The 25,737-nt window shown below is 37.7% G+C and overlaps 2 protein-coding genes across 11 annotated transcripts; one reads left to right on the top strand and one right to left on the bottom strand.

Annotated features, from left to right (window-relative positions):
• Positions 1-260: 260 nt before the first annotated feature.
• On the top strand, positions 261-17,074 carry LOC123510988 (aftiphilin-like). 9 transcript variants are annotated; one of them, XM_045266569.1, is made up of 9 exons: positions 261-349; positions 4,431-4,588; positions 4,837-4,929; positions 5,512-7,232; positions 7,361-7,603; positions 8,708-8,944; positions 9,221-9,287; positions 10,431-10,514; positions 11,756-12,312. In XM_045266569.1, exons 2-9 carry the CDS (start codon positions 4,447-4,449, stop codon positions 11,998-12,000), a joined length of 2,832 nt encoding a protein of 943 aa, XP_045122504.1. In that variant the 5' UTR covers positions 261-349; positions 4,431-4,446; the 3' UTR covers positions 12,001-12,312. The 9 variants fall into 9 exon arrangements, with proteins under 9 accessions (XP_045122504.1, XP_045122509.1, XP_045122510.1 ...); XM_045266570.1 differs by having other exon boundaries at positions 264-353; XM_045266571.1 differs by lacking the exon at positions 261-349 and adding an exon at positions 13,683-17,074 and having other exon boundaries at positions 11,756-11,989.
• LOC123510989 (programmed cell death protein 2-like) lies at positions 11,243-23,739 on the bottom strand. Of its 2 annotated transcripts, XM_045266580.1 has the most exons (10): positions 23,553-23,739; positions 21,596-21,738; positions 21,337-21,460; positions 21,168-21,248; positions 20,934-21,027; positions 20,434-20,607; positions 18,349-18,446; positions 17,963-18,073; positions 17,650-17,843; positions 11,243-12,072 (listed from the first exon to the last, which is right to left on the bottom strand). In XM_045266580.1, exons 1-9 carry the CDS (start codon positions 23,643-23,645, stop codon positions 17,664-17,666), a joined length of 1,098 nt encoding a protein of 365 aa, XP_045122515.1. In that variant the 5' UTR covers positions 23,646-23,739; the 3' UTR covers positions 11,243-12,072; positions 17,650-17,663. The 2 variants fall into 2 exon arrangements, with proteins under 2 accessions (XP_045122515.1, XP_045122514.1); XM_045266579.1 differs by lacking the exon at positions 11,243-12,072 and having other exon boundaries at positions 17,545-17,843; positions 23,553-23,738.
• Positions 23,740-25,737: the final 1,998 nt, after the last annotated feature.

The raw sequence follows: 25,737 nt of genomic DNA, 5'->3' as shown, positions 1-25,737 counted from the left end.
TATATATATATATATATCACCTGCTATAAAGAATCATATGGACCACATGAGAAAGAGAATTATGTAGACGACTTGCAAGACTGAATTACATATATTACTAGCTACCTAACGAAAAAGTATTGAATATACCTACCCTGAATAAAAATCATATTATCAAACAATATGTAAAGACTCAGAAAGACATACAAATATAATAAAATGAATATATTACATATTATAAGCAAATATCTAGTCATATTATGTAGATTCTTAGTCGAAATGCCATACAGCAGCAGCAGCAGCAGGTAGCAGCAGCAGCAGGACGAGGCAGGAACAGCTGTGGAAGGTAAACACAGGACGGGACTCTCGGGTAAGTAAGTATTTTGCTATATTCTCACATTTTTTCCTCCCTAGACACATTGCAGTGTGCCAAATATAGGGTTGTATCAGCGTATAGTGGTGTTTCTAGTGCCTAGTGAATGGAGGAAGTGACGGTAAGGGTCGTAGAGGGATGTAGGCGGGGCAGTGAGTGGGGGTGACGCACCTGTACAAATCTTACCTTCCACGTGTGCCAGTGGGTAGAGGGGCTGTACTGTGCTCATTCCTGGAGTTGTTATGTATAAAGTGGGCTCAGCGAGAGGACGACTAAGTTTTCCCGAGGTCAGCTTTCATTAGAGTCGATTTGCCGTCTTGATCCCTTACATCAATCAGTAAGCCTTTTCTCTTACGCCAGATATGCTTAAGGTGTTGATGTGGAAAGTTATATAATGTTGTATTGCTTCCCATTAAGGTGAGCTACCCTGGCTGCATTTGATATGGGATAAGATAGGTTAGTTACAGTTACCAAGTCTATGTAACCTAACCATACCAACCTTTAAAATGGAATGGCTTATCTTCATGTGATCTCGTGCACCAGTTTCCCTCTCTTTCTTAGATAAAGTTCATTAATGTGTTGGATTCCTCATATTTGTCACCACACTAAAGGCAAGTTATCTACATCAGTTATGAAAAATGTAAAATGAGCTGCATGAAGAAGTCTGCTGAGGTCTGGATCTAATATCCTGTATATATATAAGTTCATATAAGTAGGTAAAATATTGTAAGTGCCTGAATAAGCTTGTATGTTTTATTGTATTGGTGATAGCATGTGAGAATCTGATTATTGACTTATTTTTCTTGATGTAGGTATTTCCAAAGCTGTGCCGTGTCAATATAGACCTCAAACGTGTGGTAGTATTTGACAATTTAATTTTTTTTCCATAATATTGTCCATAGTCGAAGATATAATACTGCTGAGCCCATTGGGAAAAAGTGACCATGCCTGCCTATATTTTCATTGTCAGCTCCAGGAGATGGAGACTAAGAGCAAGAGGCAAGTCTATATGTATGAGAAAACCAATTTTAAACTCATGAAAGACAGATTAGATATTGACTGGGCACAGTATTTGTCATCAGACCTGGCCATTGATACCAAATGGAACAAATTTTTACTGAAAATGAAGGAAGTCATTGAAGAATGTGTACCTAAGAGGTCAGTCAGTGGGCCAAGGAGAAAGCAAACAAATGAAAACCTCCCAATGAACAGGAAGCTGTGGGCCAAGGTGAAAAGAAAACAACGATTGTGGGAGAGGATGAAAAAGTTTAAGGAAGAAGATGGCAGTGATAGGGAATACCTAGAAACGGCAAAGAACTATAGAAGGCTCAATAATCAGATTAGATAGGAAACCCGGAATGCACTCAAGTTAAAGGAGAAACAGATTGCCAGTCTTTTGAAGGAAAACCCCAAGATATTCTGGAAGTACATGACTGCAAAAACTAGAACTAAATCCTGTATTGGAGATCTATACAAAGACAGTAATTGAGAAGATAAAGGCACAACTGACAAGGAGAAAGCAAATATCCTCTCAGAACAATTTGCAGGAGTATTTATTAAGGAACCAGAGGGAGAGTCACCACCTGCAAACAAGAAGGCTGTTCCTAGACTGGATCAAATGAAAATAACCCAGGACAAAATAAGAAAGATCATTAAAAGCATGAAGAAGAACAAATCCCCTGGTCCAGACAATTTACATCCAAGAATAATCAAGCAGGCGATGGAGGAGTTACTGGAGCCACTCAGGATATTGTTCACCAGCTCATTGCAGGAAGGTGAAATACTGAAGGACTGGAGAGATGCCTTTGTTACGGCTATATACAAGAAAGGAGACAAGCAGGATCCAGGAAACTGCAGACCTGTCAGTCTGACATGTGTGTGTTGCAAGATCATGGAATCATTGATAAGGGAGGAAATTATAGCACACATGAAAAAGCACAAGCTGTTCAGCAAGAGGCAGTTTGGGTTTATCTTCGGAAGATCAACAGTGCTGCAGCTGATAAAAGTAATTGATAGTTGGGCTGAGGCTATAGACGACGGGCTGGCCATGGATGTGATTTACTGCGACTTCATGAAAGCCTTTGACCGGGTTCCTCACAAGCGTCTGATGGAGAAGGTGGCCAGCTACAATATTGCAGGAATTTTGCTGACTTGGATTGGGAAATTTTTAATGGGAAGAAGACAAAGAGTAATGGTGAATGGAGTGGCATCGGAGTGGAAGGAGGTATGCAGTGGTGTTCCACAGGGCTCAGTGCTGGGTCCTCTGTTGTCTGTTCTGTTCATCAATGACCTGCCGGAAGCAGTAGAGCATGAAAGTGAGGTTTTCCTGTATGCAGATGACAGAAAGGTGTTCAGGAGGATAAAGGACTCAGAAGACTGTGACAAGCTACAGAAGGATCTGGACGGGCTCAGAAAATGGACTGAAAAATGGCTACTAAATTTCCACCCTGAGAAAAGTAGGTACATGCACATAAGTAAATCCAATGTGGACGATAGAGGCTACTCCATGTACAGAGACATTGAAAAGACCAGGATGGAAAAGGACATTGGAGTACTAATAGATGATAGGCTGAAATTCTCCGACCATCTTGCAGAGAAGATTGATAAAGAAAATAGAATAGTAGGCCTAATAAGAACATTTGTCCATCTAGAGCCTGCAGTCATCAAGCCCTTGTACACTGCTTTGGTGAGGCCACATCTGGAATTTGCAAATCAGGTGTGGTGTCCTCACCTGGTCAAAGATATAGAGGCTGTGGAAGGTGTGCAGCGGAGAGCCATGAAGCTGGTGCCGGAATTGAAGGATCTACCATATGAAGAAAGACTAAGGAAGCTGGCCTTATCCACCCTTGCGTACAGAAGGTCCCGAGGTGATCAGATAGAGACGTATAAGATTATTAGCCATAAGTACGACTGGGAATGTACCGAAGGACTCTTCCAGACAAGGGAGGATGGCATGACTCGGGGGAACTCAAAGAAAATATTCAAGACTAGAGCAAGATTGGATATTAGAAAATATTCTTTTCCAAACCGAGTTGTGAACAACTGGAACGAGTTACCAGAGTGGGTAGTGGAGGCTGGGTCTGTGGCTGAGTTCGAGAAGAGGTTGGATAAATTCTGGAAAAACCATGAACTTCGTTTTCGGTACAAAGCCACCACGCTTCCCAGTGCTGACGATGAGGCTACTGATCTGGAGACACAGGCTTAGTGCCTCTTCCAGAAGATCTACTGTGATGTACTCTGATAACATAAACAACTCTCATAATTAAAATCAGGCTTATAATGCTTATCTATTACACTATCATCACTCCTGACACACACCATTTACTGTAATATTCCACTTGTGGTCAGTGAATTCTTCAATCTCGTTTTGTGTTAATTTCCTTCTGCATCATGCCACAAAGCTGTCCATACTCTGTCACATCTATGGGGAACTGAAGTAAAATTGAATGTCTATAGGCAATACTGAGGCTGAAGTTGGTACAGAACCTAATCTGCTGTCTTAATATCTGTGGAGCCCCTAACAGTAGTCCTTGAGAGACTAACTGCATGTGATAAATGCTTTGTCATTTGGTTCTCAATATTGTAATCTATCTTTGCAGACCATAGTCAGGCACTATGCCCTTTTTTTTATCACTAACCCTTCCTGCTTCCCTGAATTTGTCAATCAAATGCTTAATTATGAGTCACAAATTAGACTTCCACAATCTCTACCCTCTCCTGCACTGAATAGTGAAATGCTGGATCCATTGATGCTTTTTGGATGGAAATCTAAGACTTCAACTATGATTCCTTTGATAATATGATAAATATGTTAGTTTTATATAGAGATGACAAGAATTATGGTAATGCTTTAGGCTCATCCTGTATGATGTGTTGGGTGAAGTAAGCAACACCATCACACTGCTGGGTGGGTCACATTGTCCAGCAAAACTTAATGATGACCATGACAGCACTTCATCATTATTTCCTCAATTTACCTTTAACCAGAAAGATAAGTCATGTAGCTTCATTTAACTATGTAAACTAAATCTGAACCTATGACACACAATTTGACTCACTTGTTTTCTTTTCTCATCAGGTCAAGGAAGAATGACATGGCCTTTCAGATGATTCCTCCAAGACTGTCATCCTCTCCACCACCCCTGGACTCCCTCCCATCTGTGGCCTGTCCAGGAGTGGATGAGGATGATGAGTTTGATCACTTCTCATCTCACAATGCTTCTTTTGACATCACAGGTAAGTAGTTGCTGTAGGAGGATGACCAGTGGGGAGTGGGACATACATTGGATTGGCTTTGGTTTTCTTTTTATTTGGTGAGAGGATACCAAAATGTGTGATTTTTTTTTTAATATACTTTATATTATTTTGAAATTAAAGGGTAACAAATATATGCCTAGAATGAACATAATTTTAATTTGTGCACTTCTTTATGTAACAGAGTTTGTTATATGTTTTTACCTCTATTTGATTTTCCTTTGTTGAAGTTAAAGAACCGAGAGGTCTCACTCCATGCTGTGGGGACAAAGCTTGTACTTCACACTTGCCTTCAGTGAATAATCCACAACTGAAAGCCTCTGGTAATTGTTTAAATTTGTGTGGTAGTTTGGATAACTTGGTTTGAAAAACTACTTTGGTGCTTAGTAGCAAGTATGTAATGTGCTCTAGGTGATTCCATTTAGAAGTAGGCTGAACAACATCAAGGAGGAAATGGCTCCCAGGAATGATATGAAGGGGCTTTACTTAATGTGTAGTGTTAAGAACTTAACATGCCACGTAACCAGATATTCTAACCACAGATCCTATAGTTGTGTGTCAAATGTGTTGCCACTTGATTAACCTTTGGCTGTTAAGGAAATGCTTTGTAAATGTAGGTTTAGACAAGTGTTGCTATTGTTTCTCCAAGGCATTACATTCACCTAGTGACAACAGTAATGTTATGTTGCTGAACATTTCACATTTCCAACTACCAGATTGGGATTTTTTAGTGCCAATGTGTTTATGTGTTGTGAATTGCAAATATCTGGATTATATTTAAGCACATTTATCTTTTATCCAGAACATGACATTTATAGCTGTTATCATGTATAATATTTAAGTATATTTCACTCTAAAAATATGTTAATTATGTAGCAGAGTCTTTCCTATAAATCTTATTGCAGGTCTGTCAGACAAATTGCCCCCAACACCAGAGTCCAGCCCATCTAGATTCCCAGGCATTCGTTCAGGGCCCACCACAGACCGAGGACTAACAGAGGGAGTGGAGGGGACCCTGGAGGACAGCATCAGCCAGGACTCTGGAGTGGACAGCTCAAATCACCCACATGAATTCTCCCCACAGCCCCAGGGGGACGGCCACCCATGTTCTCGCGAGGACTTGATTGGCAGCGACATTGGACGGGTAGACAGGGAATTGTCAGACTTTGAACAGAATGATGTGGATGACTTTGGTGACTTTCAGGGAGTGTGCTCTGCTGGCAGTGAGACACCAAGGGAGTGTGTGGGCAGTGTGCAAGCAAACTCAAGTCAGAATTGGGACAGTAGCCAAATATCTAGTCACCCACTCTCCCAGGAGAGTGAAACCTCTAAGTGTAAAGAAAATGACTCATCTAGACACAGGGCAGTTTGCTCTCCTCCTCCCTTGGACTGTGTTGCAGAAGACACATTAGTAAAGGATGATGATGCTGACTTTGGAGAGTTTTCTTCTCATGAAGCTGGATTTGATCTACCTAGTGGTGCCAACATTAATGACAAATGTGATTCAGAAAAGAGCCTTCATCTCCATCAGTGTCAGCCAGCATCTGAAATCAACATAATGCAAAATGAATGCAAAGAGGTCAGTTCAGGTGCAAGTGTTCATCAAATTAGTTTAATTACTGAACGATTGCAAGCAGATGGGAATTCAGAAGATGAGGATTTGGCTTGCAAGTCAAGTAGAGTGACAAGAGATGCAGGAAGTGATGCCAGTGAAGATGAACAGGGAGAGACGAGTGTTACTTTTCTCCACTCTAAAGGATTTCTCAGGCCAGAAGATGAGAGCAAAGTGGGCCCTCCTGTCACCTCAGAAGTGACTCAAACTCCTTCCCACAGTGCTTGGAATGAACGAGTAATGGGAGATGGGATGGCTACCAGTCAAGAGAATGTGAGGGAAGATTCTGAAGTAAACACTGTGGTGGTGCCAACAACCAGTGCCTCAGGGGATGGTGATGAAGAACAAAGAACAGGTGATAAGTTTGGGCTGGGTAAAGATGTTCCTTTCTTAAGTAGTAATGAAAGTGCAGTGCCAGAAAATGACATAACGGTGAAAGAAGGGGAAATGGAGCCTTCCAGTGACACTGCAGAACATATTAGTGATATATGTGAGAATGAAAATGAATCTGACTTTGGTGATTTCAATCAAGCCAAAGGTGATAATGATGATGGTGGTAGTGATGATGGTGAGGATGATGATGATGATGATGATGATCTAGATTTTGGTGATCTGAGAAAGCAAGTTGAAGAGGGCACGTTTGGTGACTCAGATGATTTTGGTGACTTTGGTGACTTCAGCACTGGGTTTGGTGATGGTAATGAGGGTAGTGGTGAAGTTGTGGCTGGTAGTGATGATGCAGGTGATGGTGAGGATGACTTTGGTGACTTTACAGCCTCAGCAAACACTAATGTCAAGGCTGAATTTGATGATTTTGGTGACTTTGTGGTGCCCGAGAAAGAGAGTGCTGTTGAGGATGACTTCTCTCAAGACTTCAGTGATGACTTTGGGGACTTCAGTGCCCCAGAGAACAGTGAGGCATTGAGGGGGTTCACCACTGCTGCTGTAGAAGAAGTCCCACAATTTCAGGTTCAGGATGGTAAAGTGACCAAGACAAGTCCTATTTTGCAGAAGGTCAGCAAATACTCTTAACCATTCTGTTGTTTATATGTGTGTATAAAGTGGTGTTATTACTATTACTACTATTTTTATTATTGTTATTTACTAGTTATTGTTATTACTATTGGGTAAATCTCTAACAGCTTGAGAGTCTAGTCACCAAGTGGATACCAAGAACACCAGAGGCATCACAGGAGGAGAGCTGCTCTGTGCCCTTACTGCATCAGGCCATTGAGAGTGATGCATTTGTGTGGCGTCAACTGGAAAACCTTGAGTCTAGTGCTGCCCTGAGGCTGTCATGGAGTAGCACACAGGCCCATAACTTCTTCCTCTCCTCGGTGAATGTAGACGCTCGCAACATTGTGAGTAAGGCGGCCATGATCACGGTAAACACACAACTCCACACCCACTGTTCTATTTTGTTGTACATGCAGCTTCCTCTTTTTCCTTCCCATCTCTCCTCTGCTTTGTGAATCTTCTCTCCTCTCCATTGCTTTTCTCTCTTTTCATGCATTGAAGTTACTAGAAAAAGGCTTCTTCGTCCATAATAATATGCAAATTACCAGTATTTTTACGCATCAATCACATGAATGTGTCAACTCAGAAACTAATGAAGAATAGTGAAACATGTTTGGACCACTTAGCTGCCTTTGCTTTTCATCCTGGTATTGGCATCATGTGCAACATTACTTGTGCTGCATGTGCCTCATTGACACTCACGACGTAAAACTTGAAAATCATGAACTTGAAACTTGAAATTGATGAGATTCAAATGTATATGCTTTTATTAAGTATTATATGACTCAGAACATATAAATTGTATGGTGTTGAATTTGTTTTGCTGTACCATACCAATCATTGGATTTTCTATGTATCACTTTTCCACTTGAGATCAAACAAGGAATATTAGTCTGCCACAACTGAAGTACTTGCAAGTGCCTGTATTGCTTATGCTACTTCTTTTGCATCTTTTCTGTCTCTGCAGATGCTTTTTTTTTTTTTTTTTTTTTTTTTTTTTTTTTGCTAATGGTATGGACCTTTTTTTTTTTTCCAGAATAGATTTTGTTTTACTTTTTTTGCTTTTAATTTGTTCAGTTTGGGATCTTTCTGAACTTTGTTATGCTTTCAACTTTTTATATTTTCAGACTATAATGGCTCTTGATAATATTCTTATGTTTTGATTATATATCTTCACCATTTTATTTCAACTGAATCAGAAACATATCCCATCACATCATTACATACACATAAGGTTAGATTTATGTACTAGTTGTGTAAAAGATTGATATTCGTAGACTTAAATAGTTCATGTTCAGAATATCAAATTGAAATTATGTTAATGTACATGCTACAAATTTTCAGTTATCTTTAATTTTTTATGCTTTCCCATCTGGACCAGATGTTATACTTTGACACTGACAGGTTGGAAAGTTTGTTCTTGTTTCCTGTAAGATATCCTTATGAACAGCACTCTCCATTCACTTCTGCAGCTGTTTGGGCAGAAATGGAGCTCTTCAGTGCCCCTCTTTGCCCAGACCCTCAGCTTCTCCCCACTCACCCCAGCCAAATCCACTGAGGGTTCAGGAGGATCTGGTGGTGTGGGACTGGCTGGGGCAACCAAGGAGCTTCCTGCAGACACCTTTCCTGCAACTACACCTAAGCAAGGACAGCACAAGAAGAATTCCTCAAGTGCTTCCTCTACCGTCTCCACAAATGGAAGCTCAGAGGTGAGAGTGTGAATGAATGTCATTAGTAAACTGAAATGTAAACTTCAGAAAAAAAATCAAGACTTAGTGTAAAAAAGAAACATTTGTCTTCAAAGATTCAGTCCTGCAGATAATGAGAAGGATGAATAGACATGGAAAAGGGACTCAGTAGCATATCATTTATACATTGGGCTTACAATCCCTACATGTTACCCTAACAAAGCACCACACACTCACACACATTTACACTTCACACACATTTACACTGATAGCGCTGTCAATCCTTAATTATTTCAGGAGCAGATCCCCCCCGCCAAGTTTGATTGGACGTCGAGTGGCCTGACCAACCCCCTGGAGGGCCCTGGTGAGTGGCCATGTTGGTGTGGTGGCGGGAGGCAGGCAGTAGGAGGCAGGACTGTAGCGTAAGGCTTGTTTTTCCTCAACTATTTTTTTTTTTTCGTCGTGGATTTGATGGCCATGTGAAGGTTGTGGAGACTTGTTTGTTGGTTTGTGTGTTTTTGTGACATTATTATTTCATTTATTTTTATACATTTCTCTCTCTCTCTCTCTCTCTCTCTCTCTCTCTCTCTCTCTCTCTCTCTCTCTCTCTCTCTCTCTCTCTCTCTCTCTCTCTCTCAGTAAATGGATTTTTAAGAATTGAATGCATTATTAAATACATATTACAGTTTGAGCAAGAGAATGATCAGCAGTGGAGGATTGATGACAAACAGTGAACACTTTATCAAGAAGAAATACTGTCTTTGGTGTAACATTATGAAGGAATTTGAAATGCTCTGAGCAAGAGAGAATTTGAATAAGGGACTCGTGTAGTTTTTTATGAAAACTCTTTGGTGTTTTATTGCAGCAAGTGCTTTTTTGTAGATATAACTCACAGTCACTATTCACTGTAAGAGAACCAGCATGATTCGGAACAACAAGCAGGTTGAATGCAAGATTGACTCACATCTGCACCTTTCCCTCTCTCACCCTGACTTGCTCCAGCACATCAGAATGAACAGCTGCTGTGATCGCTTCAAATTCCATTATTGGCATTAATCTGAAAGTTTGTTTCTGGTTTAAAATTCATGAAGTTGTTGTGCACCTGGTGGAATGTGGAATTATTTTAGAATAGTTGAGCTTCATCAGATTATCTATCTTCTTTTCATATCACACATGTTTAAACAAATGCATTGTAAAATGAGATTAACAAATATTTGGTGGTAATTTTTTAAGAAAGGACTATAAATAGTGCTAAAAGAAAATAGCAAGATTGCATAGCATTCGATGCTGCAAACACTTTCTTGATATCTGGTCTGTACATAAGCAACATACATAGATCTTAATGTGTATGTAATGGCTTTCCATATGTAGTTTGAAAGTGAACCTTTTTGTGCTCTGCTGGTTAGCTCTTTTTGCAATTGCTCTTCCTCTTGCTGGGTCCACTGGCAAGAAGCTTAAGACCAGACTCACTGGTTCTTATAATCATTTCTCTTTCTGGACTTTTCAGCCTATAGTTCATCCTTATTTGGCTTGGATCTCCTCTTAACGAACACTAAAATTGGTAAAGGGGCAACTAATGCTCTGCTCGCAAGTGAGTAAGGTGGCGAGGGCATCATAGGTGGTGGTGCACGACTTAGTGTCTGCATGCTTTATTGTCACAGCTTGTACTCGTTACTCTGGCTTGTCACCTTTTCATTCTGCTTCTAGATGGCTTTTTTCTGCATGTTATAATGAAGAGAAATTAATGTTTGCCTTATTATGTTATATAAATATTTCTACAGAGGGATTATGCCTGCCATTATGTACTAGTTCATATGAACTTTATGTCTGATTATACTGATGCATTTTAAGGGGATGTTTCAGTGTTCTTTGAACCCTACATGGATGGTTTTGGAGGGTTGTGATCTCTGCTGATGTGTATCTGTGACTGTATATGTTCCTTAGGCATGTCTTTTGAACAGACTTACTACTTTTCTTCAGTTAGCAAATGGCATGTAGGTTTTGTGAGAACCATGGATTAATCTTTGTAAGTTATTTGCTCATAACTTCAGAGTTTTTGTTTGGTGAAGAATCAGGTGAATACTCACAATTTAATATACAAAAGTAGTATAGTGAGCCATGTTGTGATTAACTCACCTGCCTGACTCATTTGGTGAAGACATGAAGTATCAGATTTTGCACATACATAGGTATGTGTCCTCTTGACATATTATTGAATGCCTATCCTTTAAGTATTTTCTTTATTGTAGTTGCAGGTCAATGTTTATAATTTTACTACATTCATTAGTCTCTGCTATATTTGTTTAGTAAAAGTATAGATATAGTAGAGCCATTTTATTAGTAATCCAGACTGTGAAGTAACTGCATGTAGCATTAGCATAATGTTTGAACTTGGTTAAGGGAAACCAAAGCAGAGGTGTATTTATATTTTAGCTTTGCTTAGTCATCTTCATGTTGCAGCCCTTGCTGGTTTCGTCTTAACAATGCACAACACATTGCTATTCTACTGAAAAATAAGATTTTCGGTAGCATCTCAAGATAATGAATGATGATAGTTTATGCAAATATTTGTAACATATTTCTTGTATATTTCTTGCATTAGGGAATTTAAGTAATACTTTATAGTAATTTTATGCCAGTCTTCATTTGCTTCTCATTAGGAACAAATACAAATATAGTATATAAAAATTGAAAATTGTAGTGATATTCATATTATTTGCATGTTACTTCCTCCTGATTCATTGAGATTGTTTTTATCTTGCAATTGGTACTGATGAATCTTGTTATCTGTATCTGCTTTGGCAGCTGACAAAACAGTGTCTCTCTTGACAGGTTTAGAACAGGAGTTTTTAAGTGAAGGAGGAGATAAAGGGTCAGGAGGAAGGGCAGCCAAGAGCCCACCCACACCATCCCCCCTTGTACAGCAGATCCTTGGTGGAGGAATGAGTAAGGTGCCCTGCCCTGCCACTCCACTGCAGTCCCTGGCTCCTGAAGTGAGGCAGGTGGTCACTCAACTTCCCAACTTGTCCTTCATGCGCAGCCGAGTCCTCATGTTTCCCATCCGAGGTGACCAGTAGTGTGAGGGTGGTGTGGAGTCTGTTTGTGGTATGACCTAGATGTAGAGGCCATGGTGTGAGTAGAAGGTTAGTCTGTAGGGAGAAATGAGTATTATGGTACTTTGGAATATTTTGAATTTCCATGTTTTATTTTTATTTTATTGATATTTGGAATGTTTGAAGCTCCATGTTTTATCTATATTCAATTTAAATTTTCATATTTTGCTTGGTATGAGCACATATTAATTTTTCTTTTTTTCTTTACCCACCACATGTATTCAGGAACTATATTCACACCTCCATAAATGTATGGGCTGTATAGTAGAGAATGTGTAAAAAAAAAAAACTCAAAAGAGGAACTAAAATTCTTAGATATAATTATGTTCACTGAGAATCTTGTCTCACATGATGTCTTGATTTATTTTATACCATGGGGTATTTTATCTGGTGAGTTGTTGTCGTCAGAATAAGTATTAGTGTTCTGTGCTTCTTACAATCATTTAATTTCAGTCTTCCTTAATGTTGTCCTCTTAAGTGACTATCTGCTCATTCTTGCCTACCTTTCCTATGTCCAAGTTGTGTGGCTGTATTCCTACCTGGTGGCAAGTGAGGACTAGCATGATACAGAGTCCTTTTATAACATAGTGGTGAGATCACACAATTGCTAAGATGTGAGTGATCATGTGTGTGAATTTAAGAATATATAACCTCAAGAACATCTCTCTCTTGACTGCCTTTTTGGGTAGTTATGAGATTGTTATGTCCAATAGCAACTTTTGGTCTTGTCTACAGCAGGTCTAGGTGGAAGCAGTCATAATAGAAGACAGTGGTAGAGTTAGCAAAGATTTACAATATTGGTTTAGTATTAAGTATTTTACCAGGGATGACTGCCGCATACTGATGATGAGCCTCAAGAAAAACTGTACTTGATTGTTGGACATGCCATTGATGGTCGCAGACAGCCTGCTTTGTTTTCCTTATCATCAAGAGGAATGATTTATTGGTCTAGTGTTAGATTGTTGTATTATTTACTTTTTAACAGGCTCAGATCAAAGGCAGATTCTTCACCTAAACTGATTTCAGAACCCATTTTGTCATATCCAAAGGGGATTCATTTAATTAGTGCCTAAACATCTTCAGGGTTTGCATGTTCTTGCCTCCTTTAAAATGCGATACTAAATTATTTGTTGTGCTGTCCATAGTCATTCAATGAAACCACAACTTCACACCAGCAACACAATAACTGTAAAAAGTTCTCCTTTTGTGTCAAGTATTTTCAGGGACTTTTGTACGTTAATGAGATTAACCTCTTGTTGCACATTGATTAGATTATGAAATATGAAAGCATGGAAGCTCATTTTAGCTTTACTTATTGAAAAGATTCAGTTTGATAAAGCTGGATCAAGCCTTTATGTGGCCTTGTGGTGCCATAATGTGTTAAAAATTTGAAGTTAATTAAATGATAAAGTAATGGTGAGTGGTATAAGTGTTTCTTCAGTCATGGGTGGAGTGTGTAGCTTCATCTCAGTTTTTCCATACATCAGTGCAGAATGACTTGCTGAACAACTCTCTTGTTTTATAAATTAAAGATTTCATAGCTTTAGAATATGAGTTCCCCCGCCAAATAACAGTAATCATCATCATATTTCACATGTTGAGTCTGATTTTTTTTATTTTAATCCAAGACTTTTCTTGTGTTTCAGCTTGTAAATGAGATGCTGTCTCACTACATCTGACTCTTTCATCTCTCATTCCCCTACCACATAGGATCTTGTGTTGCCTCTCACATCACTACACCAGTAATGTTTCCTGTGCAGAGTATCAGTGTCCTGTACTTCTTTACAATCATTACTAACTGTGTAGGCTTCATTGCATTCCATTTTGTATAATGTTTTCTTTCTCAAATTTTGTCTTAATTGTATTCATTCTGTCTCAAACTTCAACTCACTCTTAACATGTCAGTTGTCAAGAGCGACCTAATGAAATCTTAACACAGTCTTCATAACATTTCAGAGTAACATTATCCTCATGATTCTATCTATTAATATGTAATTCTTTATTTCTCTTTTCTCATCCAGCCTAATTATAAATGTTTCTTTTTTTTTTTTTCTATTTGTATTGATATATTAAAACTTTAATTTGAAAATTAAGTGTTGCAGCACCTTTAGAAATATTAGTCATTATTCAATCATTCATTCAAATAAAGAAATCATCAATCATTCATTCAAGTAAAGAAATCATCAATCATTCTATTAAAAAGTTACAGCATTAGTATTGTAATAGAAAACAGTAAATTGGAAAGGGAAGTATGCAGTCACTATTAATTGGAAACCATCTCACCTGCAAAATGTTGATCCATTTAGTGTCTTTATGGATAACATTCTATACCAAGTACATAGTTAGAATAAAGTTGATGTATTGTACTTCTTCCTACTGCAAGGAACAAAAGATTTTGGCAAATCATCTTTCATTATTCACATTGTTATTCACTTGTGTACTGCAAGACTTCTCTGTTCAAACCTTCAAGTTCATCTATTTGTAAATTATTAAATAAGATTTTATTATTTTTAATATTTATATATTTTTCTTATAAGTTTTGAATTGTTCTTACAATCTTAAAATGTTTGGTGCAAGTTATATTAATTCATTTTAATAATTTTGATGTAGATTTTAATTTAGGGATAGTGGAAATCAACAGTATATTGTTTATTTTAGCTTTTTTTTTTTTTTTCACTTGTTTTCATGATTAGGTGTGTAACTTGTGAATAACAATGACAATAGAATATGAATATAATTATGCTGTACTGTTTGCAGCATTCATGGGAGCATGTGCAACTAGTCAGTTGTGTGTGTGTGTGTGTGTGTGTGTGTGTGTGTGTGTGTGTGTGTGTGTAGTGGATGGGTGAATTTGTATGTGTAAGGTGCATGTGGTTCAGAATGTACTTCACGTCACCATTCATTGGTGTAAAACCTCCGAAAATTTTGGATCAAAATGTAGATGAAATCTTTGACACTTCTTGTTAGTCTTGTTTGCTGCCAAGAAATGTATCTTACTTCCTGCAACTTAGGCTTACTTATGTAATATACACCTAAGGACTTGCAGATACTTGCATATTTAATGTTAATCAAAAGAGAACTCTTACTCAAAAATTGATATACACATATGCATTATGGTTAAACAGTTATTGCTCAACATCATTTGGAGACTAAATCTATTTCAATAAAACACTAATGAGTCATGTCTTGAGACAAAATTTCTTACATTAGATTCCAAAGTTGCCTGAGGATCCAAATAGATATTTTATTGATTAAGTCTGCATTATCTTCATTTGTGTGTGTTGACCTGGCCGTCTTACTGCAGTGGCTAGAGGTACAGCAGTACCTGAGCTCGTTGCTTATGAAGGATATATATATATATATATATATATATATATATATATATATATATATATATATATATATATATATATATATATATATATATATATATATATATATATATATATATATATATATATAAAATCATCAACTACAGCAAAGTCTTCAAATTATTATCATGCTGCCACTTTTGACAGCATGCTTTTAGAACTTCATGCCATAATTTTTACTGCTGCATAGTTGAAATGTATCTATGACACAGCATTTGCACCTGAGCTTGTTCTGCTTTATAGAGGGATTGTCTTGGATATGTGCTGCTAAGGGAGAGGACCATGGCAATTCATGGTAATTACTACACTGGGAATGGTGGGATGAAACTCCTTTATTGCACAAACTACAGCTCTCTTGTATACATTATATATATATGGAGTGCACTATCTGTCCATTTACTGGATGTGAAGGTCTGCAAAGGCCTGTACATGGTTGTGTTGTATCCTTAAGATTATATAAACTCTGACAAGATTTGCCATGGATTGATCTTGTAGAACATTCCAAAAGCTAATCTGGTACACAGGATGTAATTGCTTTACATAATTTGCTGCAGAATGAGAAATTCATTGTTGTATAATTATTGATCTAGAATGTTAATGAATTTTCAAACTGAATACATAAATACTAGCATATTAGTGGTAATGAAAACTATTGGCCATTTTGTGTTCAGACATTGGAATAATCTAAGAATTGTTTTTCATGACTACCAAAAGGAACCTGTTTCAATAACTGTTACTTATGCATATTTATTGTGCGGTTATAGAAAGCTTTGTGATAGTTACAAGTATCAAGAGCAAAAGAAGGAATGACAATGCTCAGAATTTTTTTTTCTCTGGTCAAAGTAAGGGCAGGAATTCTCTCTTAGTCATCTGTGCATCACACATCAGCATCTGGTGTCTGAGATGACACTCTGTTCTTTCTAGGTAGAGCTGTATAGGACTTTTGACCTGCTCTCTCTCTTGGTAACTTATAACTGGTTAATTTAGAAAGTATCTCATATCTGCTAGTGATGCCAAGACTAGATGATGTCATTATAGAAACACAATACTTCTTACAAGGTGGTATTTATATGATGATCAGTTCTAATAACAAACAAAAGGTGTATTCCTTCTTTTTACTATTGCCTTCATTTCATCAACAACTTTCTTGCCCTTAGGGTGTGCCTCTACCATCATGGTTTGCTGCCATGTCATAAGATAATACATTACTGGGAGACAGTTCATTAGGGAAAAAATCCTTGCAAGTGTTTCCTTCACTGAAGTCCTGCCAACAGAACTGCTACACACAAGTATTTTCCTGTTCTTTTAATCAGTGTGAGAAGATTGTGAAAAATAGAGTTATTTATGAACTCGAAATTATTTGTATTGCAGACTTAACAGATTATGTATTTACCATGTAGTACAACAAAATTTTACTTGCAAATATTGTATTTGTACGGCCTGTTCATAGAATTAATGTATATAATGAGTTTCTGTATGAATTATTATTATATATAATTACTTCTGAAAGAAGGTTTATTATATTTTGTTTGCCATTTAGAAGGCCATATTAGAGTATGGACTGCTTCAGCAGTAAAATATCATGATAATTTTGGGGTTCATTTGAAAACATTGTTCAAAGCCCAGTTTTGGGGTTGATGTATACTATTTATAAAATGTAAATATTGCCAATAGTATGAATGGCGAGAGTCCACACTTCATTGTATCTTCACATTTTAATAGTGTATATATTATTTTTACACGTTCCCAAGTTGAGCAGAATGCATCAAGAGCTCCTGTCTGCCTTACTGTATGTGTTGAAGGCTTGTGTTGGAAAAATACCATTATTATTAAATTCTGGAGATACTCAAGATAGAAAAGTAATTTATGATTACTTAACCAAAGACTTTTTATGTGATGGTAAAATATATTGGTGAACCAATTTCTTGCTCTGCTGCTAAACATTCCATATCACCTCATGAAAATAATATTGCTATTAAATATTTAGCAAATACTGGTTGTAAATTATTGTATTATATATATATATATATATATATATATATATATATATATATATATATATATATATATATATATATATATATATATATATAGATAGATAGATAATAAAGATGCCGGATAGAGTAATGTTAATATATATATATATATGATTTTTATTACTCATCATACCATACAGTTTTAAATATTAGATAGATAATGTACAATAAAACAGGGAAAACAATTCATTACTGAACACACTCACTACTTGAGCCATGTTTATGACTGGTTCTTCATCACTTCCTCTATAGGTGCATAGTCCTGCTTGAAGACCACCTCCTCTACATAAGATCGATCCTGCTGGCAGCTCTGGGAACAGCAGTACACCAATACTGTGCCCCAGTCAATGCTCTGCCCTGCACTGTCCACCTTCAGATGGACCAACAGTTGTGGCATTACCTGATGTTGCAAGAAAATACAATATTAAAACACAAGCCATTAGCTATCATCTGAACTTTGTCATTAATTTACCCAATGTTTTAACTTTGAAATTCCTGAACTTGAGCACATCCACCAACCTGAAACTCAAACTGTCGGGGAGCTCCACAGCCAGGGCAGTCTGGCACTTGTGTCACCTTATTACTTGAGGACACCCAGAGGGGCTCACCTTCCCGGTCGTAACGCAGTATCTAACAAATGGGAAGAACAGGAGGCTTTCTCAATACAAGTACATTAGACAATAGGTACTCACTCAACTCATCTTCAGTAATGTAAATTCCAATTTGGGTTAATGAATAGTGGAATGAGATGGTGAAAGCCTAAGTGTGGCAATGATGAAATGATTATCCTGTAGAATTAAGAGATCTGAGTTTATTGGAGTAGGCCTAAGAAAGACAAATAGATCTCTTGAGTTAAGAGATCTGGTCCCTGTGCATCACCAGAGCATGTCACACAGGACACCCACCTGGTCTGGATAGTCTTTAATTCTTGTCCGGAACTTCTGGAATTGTTTGTCAGTTTCTTTGGTGGCCATATTCACCAGATCATTTTCTGTATCAGAGTCTGAAAAAAGAAAAGAATTACTCTTGCATTAAAAAGCATACTTAATATTTTCAAAATAAAGAACAACTGCATAATTGTGGCGCTCCCTGCCTATCTGTAAGATAAGCAACATCCAGATCAAAACTGAGTTGTCACAAGCTCTTTTACGAGATACCTGACATATTTAGAAAATCCAAAACATAAGTTCACAAAGTCTGATTATGATAAAAAAAAAAAAAAAACGATTTTTTTCACTCCCCATGCGAGGCAAAAGCCTAAGAGAAGTACCAGGACTAATCACCGTGTGTGATCATGGTGAGTCATCACCTCTCGGCCAATAGAAATGTGGATACTTTGAGGCAAGCACTATGGCTAGGTGCACACAAGCCACTCTTTTGTGGTCAGTGGTCACAATGAAAAGTGGCTGCCACCAAAAATGGTTGCCACTGAAGTGGTGAGTAGATGCACCTTGCACATGAGCCATTCGGTAGCAGCCACTGATGAGGTCACTGTTATTATACGAGTATATCAAGGAAAAAATATTAGTATATAAATGTGTGCACACACACACACACATTAACATATACACACATATACAGACATGCATACATACTAACATACAAAGAGACAGACAAGCAGGCAGGTGTAACAAAATTTATTGATGAACAATGTTTTTTCTTTCAATAAAGTATATTGTGTTACCTTTCTCATTTCTTTCTCCAAGTGAAAGATTACTCCAGCTTTTTTTTTTATATTCTTATCACTATATTTCTTTTGTTGGAAATCATGAAGTCCTAGTCTTTTCTTGACCTGTGCAATCAATGCTTCACAGTCAAACAACTGAAACATGTCTTCCACCTTCTTCACTCAACGTAAAAGTAGTTGACTATGACACAGATGACAAGGTGGACACAACTAAAAGTGGCTTGTGTGCGTGCTGCCTTTGAAAATAATGGTTTCTATTGCTGTCCACTGTGGGTGGCCACAGTTGTGTGGTCAGAAAAATGGACCTGCCCACCTCTGCTTGCCACTATTACATGGTTCCCACGAAAAAGTGGCCCATATGTATGCAGCCATAGAGATGTATTTACCTAGTTGTGGTTTACAAAAGGGAAGTAAACTCATGGTGTCCCATCTCTAAATCTTTTATCAAATTTCTTCTTAAGTATGCACAGTCCCAGCCATTACAATCTCCTAATCAAGTTCATTCCAACTGTTCACAACTCTATGAGGGAAACTATACTTCTTGACATCTCTTCTATAAAAACCCCTTTTCAACTTCAAACCATATCCTCTTGTACTGCATGTGTCCAATAGTAAAAAGTCTTCTTTATCCACATCCTCCATACCATTAACAATTCTATAAACATGTATCAAATCTCCTCTTTTCCTTCTCTTCCAAAGTAGTAATGTCCAATTTCCTCAATCTTTCTCCATAGGTCAAAGTACTTAAATTTGGAACCATCTTTGTAATTGCTCTCTGTATTCTTTCCAACTTCATGATATTTTTCTTTTTATGAGGAGACCACACGACTGCCGCATATTCCAATTTTGGTCATATCACAGAAATCAACATCCTCTTAATCATCCTTTCATCAAGATACGAAAAGGCCACTCGCACCCTCTTTAATAAATTCATCATACCCTTTACAATTCTATTTGTATGTTTGTCTGGAGTCAAGTCATCTGTAACTGTCACTCCCAAATCCATTTCCTCTTTCGATATCTCCAATTTGACACCATTCATATTATAGTCGTATCATATGTGTGGGTTTTATTTTTACCATTTTTTCATGGTGGCCACTGACCACAAAAAAGTGGTTCCTGTATGGTTGCTTACCTCATTACAGCACAGTGCACGCATAGCTGAGTAAGAAGCAGAACTTTCAAACACTACTTTCTCAATTGTCTGCCTGTCGCTTACTTCATTCCTCATTCTTTCTCCTCTTAACTAAAATCAAACAATATTTATCATCCTTGGCAATAGTTGCCAAGATATTTTACTAACCATCATCATCTTGATGGGTAACCTGTCCAGACCTCAGCAGCTCCTCATATTCTTTCATCACCTCATCCTCAGTCTTCTCTCTAGCAGCCTCCTGTTCCTCTGGTTCCAACTCTATCTCGTACTCAGGGAAGAGGAGCTTAGCAGTTGACTTTGAACACCTTTTACTAACACTCTCTGTGGACAGCAAGTTATTTACAAAATAAACTATTTCAAACTGATTATACTAGAGACAAAATTATCAAACTAATGGAGAGTATAGCGTATATTGTAAAAATTATATATTCACATATGAAAATATTGAATTTACAAAGTACAGTACACTATTTCTGCTTGGACAAAGTATATTAATTTAGTTTGTCAGTCTATAATGTATAAGTTCAGCTGTGATTCCTAACATCACTATACACTGTGATAAATGGGTCACTGATGATAACATCACTTAAGTCTAAAGATTATATAACTGGTAGGTCAGACAAAAAGTATGATAATCAGCACATTACCTGGATTCTTACATTCAGCCTTGTGTCCTCCTTTCCAATCTAATGCCTGATGGTCTTTTGAACAATAGCGAGCAACATGGCAGCTTCCACAAGTCTGACGGGAAACAAAAGCAGCATAAGAATCAGTCAGGTGCAGTTACTCATTCTGAGTGTCAGTATATCATTCCATATGAGCCACAGCCAACATTAAACTGAAGCATAATGTCACTGATGAACAATAAATGAAATATCCACCTTTGGTCCAAGAGCACCACAAACACGGCATAAGTGGTTCAAGTCCCCGGCACCAGGACTTTCTGCTCCAGCCTCTACCTCCTGCAAAAGTTTGTCATTTGAGTAACTAATGATTTTTATCAGTCATATATACATTTACATCAGGGACAGAAATGTATGATTCACCCACCTTAGCAGGTTCATTAGGGTAGAAATCATTTTTTCTTGGTAACTGTGAGCGAAACACTCGGATGTTGAAGGCGTCATTGTCCCGGCAGCAGTCAGGATCACGGCACACAAACACAAACATTGTTCTGGAAGCAAGTCAATTAGCAAGAAAATCATTTGGGTATTTTGCATCAATTATCATAAATAACTGCAAAATTCATGGTCAAGGATATGAATAAGTTACTGCAAGCATCTGAATGTTCAAGTCCCAAAAGATGTACCTGTGAAAGCAGGTTTCATATTTTTCATGGAATGGAGCATAAACCTGGCAGAGGAAAATGAGCGGCTTCTTGCAGTGGCGACATGCAAGTTCCTCAGGGGTGGGTAGACCCTTGAGGGCAAGCCAAGCTGGCCATCCTCCAACCTACACAGAGATTGTAAAAAAAAAAAAAGATAAATAGTGTAAAGAAAAATTTTCACAAATAAATGTGATAGACAAACAGCATTACAGTATATGGACTTCACAGTTCTAACCTGTGATCCAAAAACTACTCCAAGGAATTGAGGTAATACAGCATCAGGGAGTACTAGTAAGAACTTGAGTAAATATATATTGAAATTGTATATCTGTTTAGTCTTTATTTACAGCAGAAACATGAGGCTTGGCCCACAGGAAAACCACTCTTGTTATCTCACATCAGCTCCATCATCAACCTAATATTCAGGGCTGGGGGCAATTTCAATTTTTTCAGGTGCAACTTTGTTGCCAAATATGGTGTGACTGTGACTCTGTGACTCTAGTTTTTGCTTTCCCAGTGCAACTTGGAACTTTGCGACTACAACTTTTTTCCTTAGTGTGACCACTAAATTACAAAGTAAACTTGAGCATGATAACAGGGCCGCCGTGGTGTAGTGGGACGGACCGTGTGCACTTTGGGGGCCTCTGGATCCTCAAGCGCACAGGTTCAAATTCTGACCATGGTCTGAGGTTAGGAAAGGCATCCACTTGGGTCAAGAGTTCCCATAAGCCAAAACCAAAGTTCTCTATCCTGAGGCACTGTTCCCTAACACTACAGTGAAACTATACGTAAAACCTAGAAAAGAAAAAAAAAAAAAAAGAGGCATGATAACAGAAACATGTTTTTATAAGGCAGAGGAACACATATTTATTATTTCCTTTATATATATATATATATATATATATATATATATATATATATATATATATATATATATATATATATATATATATATATATATATATATATATATATATATATATATATATATATATATATATATATATATATATATATATATATATATATATATATATATATATATATATATATTTCATGTCCTCCTGGCCCATTTTCTCCTCCAGCCATGGCAATTTCTTAAAAAAAAAAAATCATCTTTGTTCCTGTTCAAAGTGCCACCGTGGTACAGTGGAACCATGCGTGCTTTGGGATCCTAGGGATCTCCAAGCACACGGGTTCGAATCCTGTCCACGGTCTGAGTGTAGGTTGGGCTTCCTCACTCGGGGCAATGGTTTCCTAGTGGGTGGGCTTTGAGATAGGAGGTACCCCAAAAAGCCTTTAGCCCAGAAATTCCCATGAAAAGCTCACATGGTGTAAAAAAAAAAAAAAAATCATAGCAAAAGTCACAGAAAATTGGCAATGTGACTTTGCTTAGTCCAACTTTCTAAAAATGTCTGCAACTAAAAAATTCAGTGTGGCAAAATCACGAAGTCACAACTTAGTGCCATAATGCCCAGCTCTTCTAATACCCAACAACTACCATTTATTTAAGTCCTAAAAATAATCTCCCAATGACCTAACAGTTAAGGGGGCAAAACTTTATCAGCACCACTTTGTCTCCATGGCAGGAGCATTACAATTTTATAATTAAATTTCAGTTTACTGGATTAGCTCGTCAATCACAATGACGAGCATAACATGATTATAGAAAGAAAAGAAAAAAAATGCTAACTGAATGATGCTATTTAACAAAATAGTAAGATTTCAGGAAAGCCAGAACATCGCAGAATTACATCACTTCCCAAGACACTATTAAAAAAAAAAAAAAAAAACATCTATGAAGATTTAGGCAAAGTGATACACTCCAGATTTTAATTTACTGAAGAAAACTAAACAAGACAGGAGTGGGTGAATTTGTCCCGATTGGCGGTGGCTCGCCCTGAGCTGGGGGCCGCTGTGGGACCTAAGCAAACATCACCTTGCTGGGGAAGAACTTGGAGTTCAGCTTCCATGCCGGTGTTTTCTCTACGAAACCTAATTCCACCACAACATCCTTGGAATCAGCAGCCATGGTAGCAGCCTCGCGATCCCTCCTTGCTGGCACACACGTGGGTTTGTTTTTATTTAGCACTGACGGGAAAACGTGTCGTACCACAAATTCGAGTAGTTCTTCATTGATTCAGCATTTACTCGATAAGAAAAAAAAAAAAAACTAGCTACAATGCTTTTATACAAATTATTGATAGATATGCTCGTCACGAACTACTTTATCATTGCTTAAACAGCAAGGAATCTGAAATAACTATTTTTAGAGAGCATGGTAAAGTAGACTCTAGAAAAACGGTGTCAAAGAACTTGCGCGAAGGTTAACATGAATAAATAGAACATTATTAGCCCAGCTGTTCTATTGTTAGAAGCGGGAAATGTAACGCTAGTTGCAATATATTCACATAAAGAAGAGACTCCATCATTCCATCATGTCTCAGCCTCCCAAATTGCTGACTGGCGTATTTCAGCTTAAAGGAAGAAAGGGTATTCCTGTTACTGCTGCTGCTATTTGAAGGATGGACTATACCAGCAGAGTAACACCAACGCCACTAGTTGATGCCTCCCTATGCTTCACTAATCAATGTCATAAACGGTGGACTTCCTTGTGGATGCCTCTGACGGAAGTGACTATGGGGCTCATTACAGCGGCAGCCTTTGAACACTTTATCAAGTAGGTTAGGGTGGCTTTAGATTGTCCCTAAGTTGTAGGTCATTGAGGAGTTGGTAGGACGGCTACGTGTGACAAGTACAAGGCGTGCAGCCTGTGTATGGTGGGTGGATGGTTGAGCGAGGGTGTGGGTGCAGGCTGCAGACTGGGGCACATGACGTGGAGCCTGTGGTGACTGGTGACTGGTGAGGCGGTGACTGGTTCACTCTGGTATTTACACGACTGCCGAGGGAATAATACATAAGGTTCAGTCTTAGGCGCTCACGAGGGAATATACTTTAGCACTCCCGAGGGAATATACATACTGTAAGGTTCAGTCTAGCCAAGTTAGTTATTAAAAATATAATCGGACACCGGAATTCTGTTTCAAGGTAAGAAGGACTGCTATATACACGAAATGACAACTGCAACATATGCCTGGAAAACAAACACAAGCAAGGATGGAAACGGAGTGATTGAAAGTGATAGCTAATTGCGCATTGATTATTTTCCTGGCAATATTCTCCTTTTATCTTATGATAGTTTTATATTCTTCTTTAAGTGTCTGTGTGACTTCGCCGAAGCTAGTCATGTTCGCTAGACCCTTCTTCAGTAGCGATATCTTATATATATATATATATATATATATATATATATATATATATATATATATATATATATATATATATATATATATATATATATATATATATATATATATATATATATGTCACACAGACACTTAAAGAAGAGTTCGGCGAAGTCACACAGACACTTAAAGAAGAATATAAGACTATCATAAGATATAAGAATATTGTCAGGAAAATAATCAATGCGCAATTAGCTATCACTTTTAATGAGAGAGAGAGAGAGAGAGAGAGAGAGAGAGAGCGTAGCATGTGTGGTGATTATCACCACACACACCACTGTCACCACACACCATACACGTACCACACTGCTGTCTTCCACTCTATCACACACACACACACACACACACACACCACTGTTACCACACACAATGCATACACCACACTGCTCTCTTTCACTCAATCACCACACTGCTTTCTTCCACTCTATCACTACACACGCCACTGTCACCACACACCATACACCACACTGCTCTCTTCCACTCTATCACCACACACACACCATACACCACACTGCTTTCTTCCACTTTATCACTACACACACGCCACTGTCACCACACACCATACACCACACTGCTCTCTTTCCCTCTATCACCACACACACATTTTGTGTTTTTATTATTTTTATTTATTGGTGTTGCTTTTTATTGGTTTTGAATGTCGTGATTTGTAATGGTGGTGGTGGTGGTGGTAATGTCGATATTTTGTCTCATCTCTCACTGTTTATCATTTTTTTTATGTTTATGTGTTATTCTGGTTGTTTTTGGATTCTTTTCTTATTTATTTCTGTATTTTTAAATAGGTTTATATATTATGTGTGG

The sequence above is a fragment of the Portunus trituberculatus genome, chromosome 30 (assembly GCF_017591435.1).
Source record: "Portunus trituberculatus isolate SZX2019 chromosome 30, ASM1759143v1, whole genome shotgun sequence".
In the NCBI taxonomy this organism is placed as follows: domain Eukaryota; kingdom Metazoa; phylum Arthropoda; class Malacostraca; order Decapoda; family Portunidae; genus Portunus; species Portunus trituberculatus.
This window is presented reverse-complemented; position numbering and strand designations above follow the sequence as displayed.

Excerpts from the sequence above, each read along its gene's own strand:
- LOC123510988 (XM_045266571.1), top strand. The coding sequence starts at position 4,447 with ATGGCCTTTCAGATGATTCCTCCAAGACTGTCATCCTCTCCACCACCC. Across the intron at positions 7,604-8,707 it reads GTAAGGCGGCCATGATCACG|CTGTTTGGGCAGAAATGGAG; the intron begins GTAAACACACAA and ends TCACTTCTGCAG. Across the intron at positions 8,945-9,220 it reads CCACAAATGGAAGCTCAGAG|GAGCAGATCCCCCCCGCCAA; the intron begins GTGAGAGTGTGA and ends TAATTATTTCAG.
- LOC123510989 (XM_045266580.1), bottom strand. The coding sequence starts at position 23,645 with ATGGCTGCTGATTCCAAGGATGTTGTGGTGGAATTAGGTTTCGTAGAG. Across the intron at positions 21,028-21,167 it reads GTGGTGCTCTTGGACCAAAG|ACTTGTGGAAGCTGCCATGT; the intron begins GTGGATATTTCA and ends GTTTCCCGTCAG. Across the intron at positions 18,447-20,433 it reads TACCCATCAAGATGATGATG|ACTCTGATACAGAAAATGAT; the intron begins GTTAGTAAAATA and ends TTCTTTTTTCAG.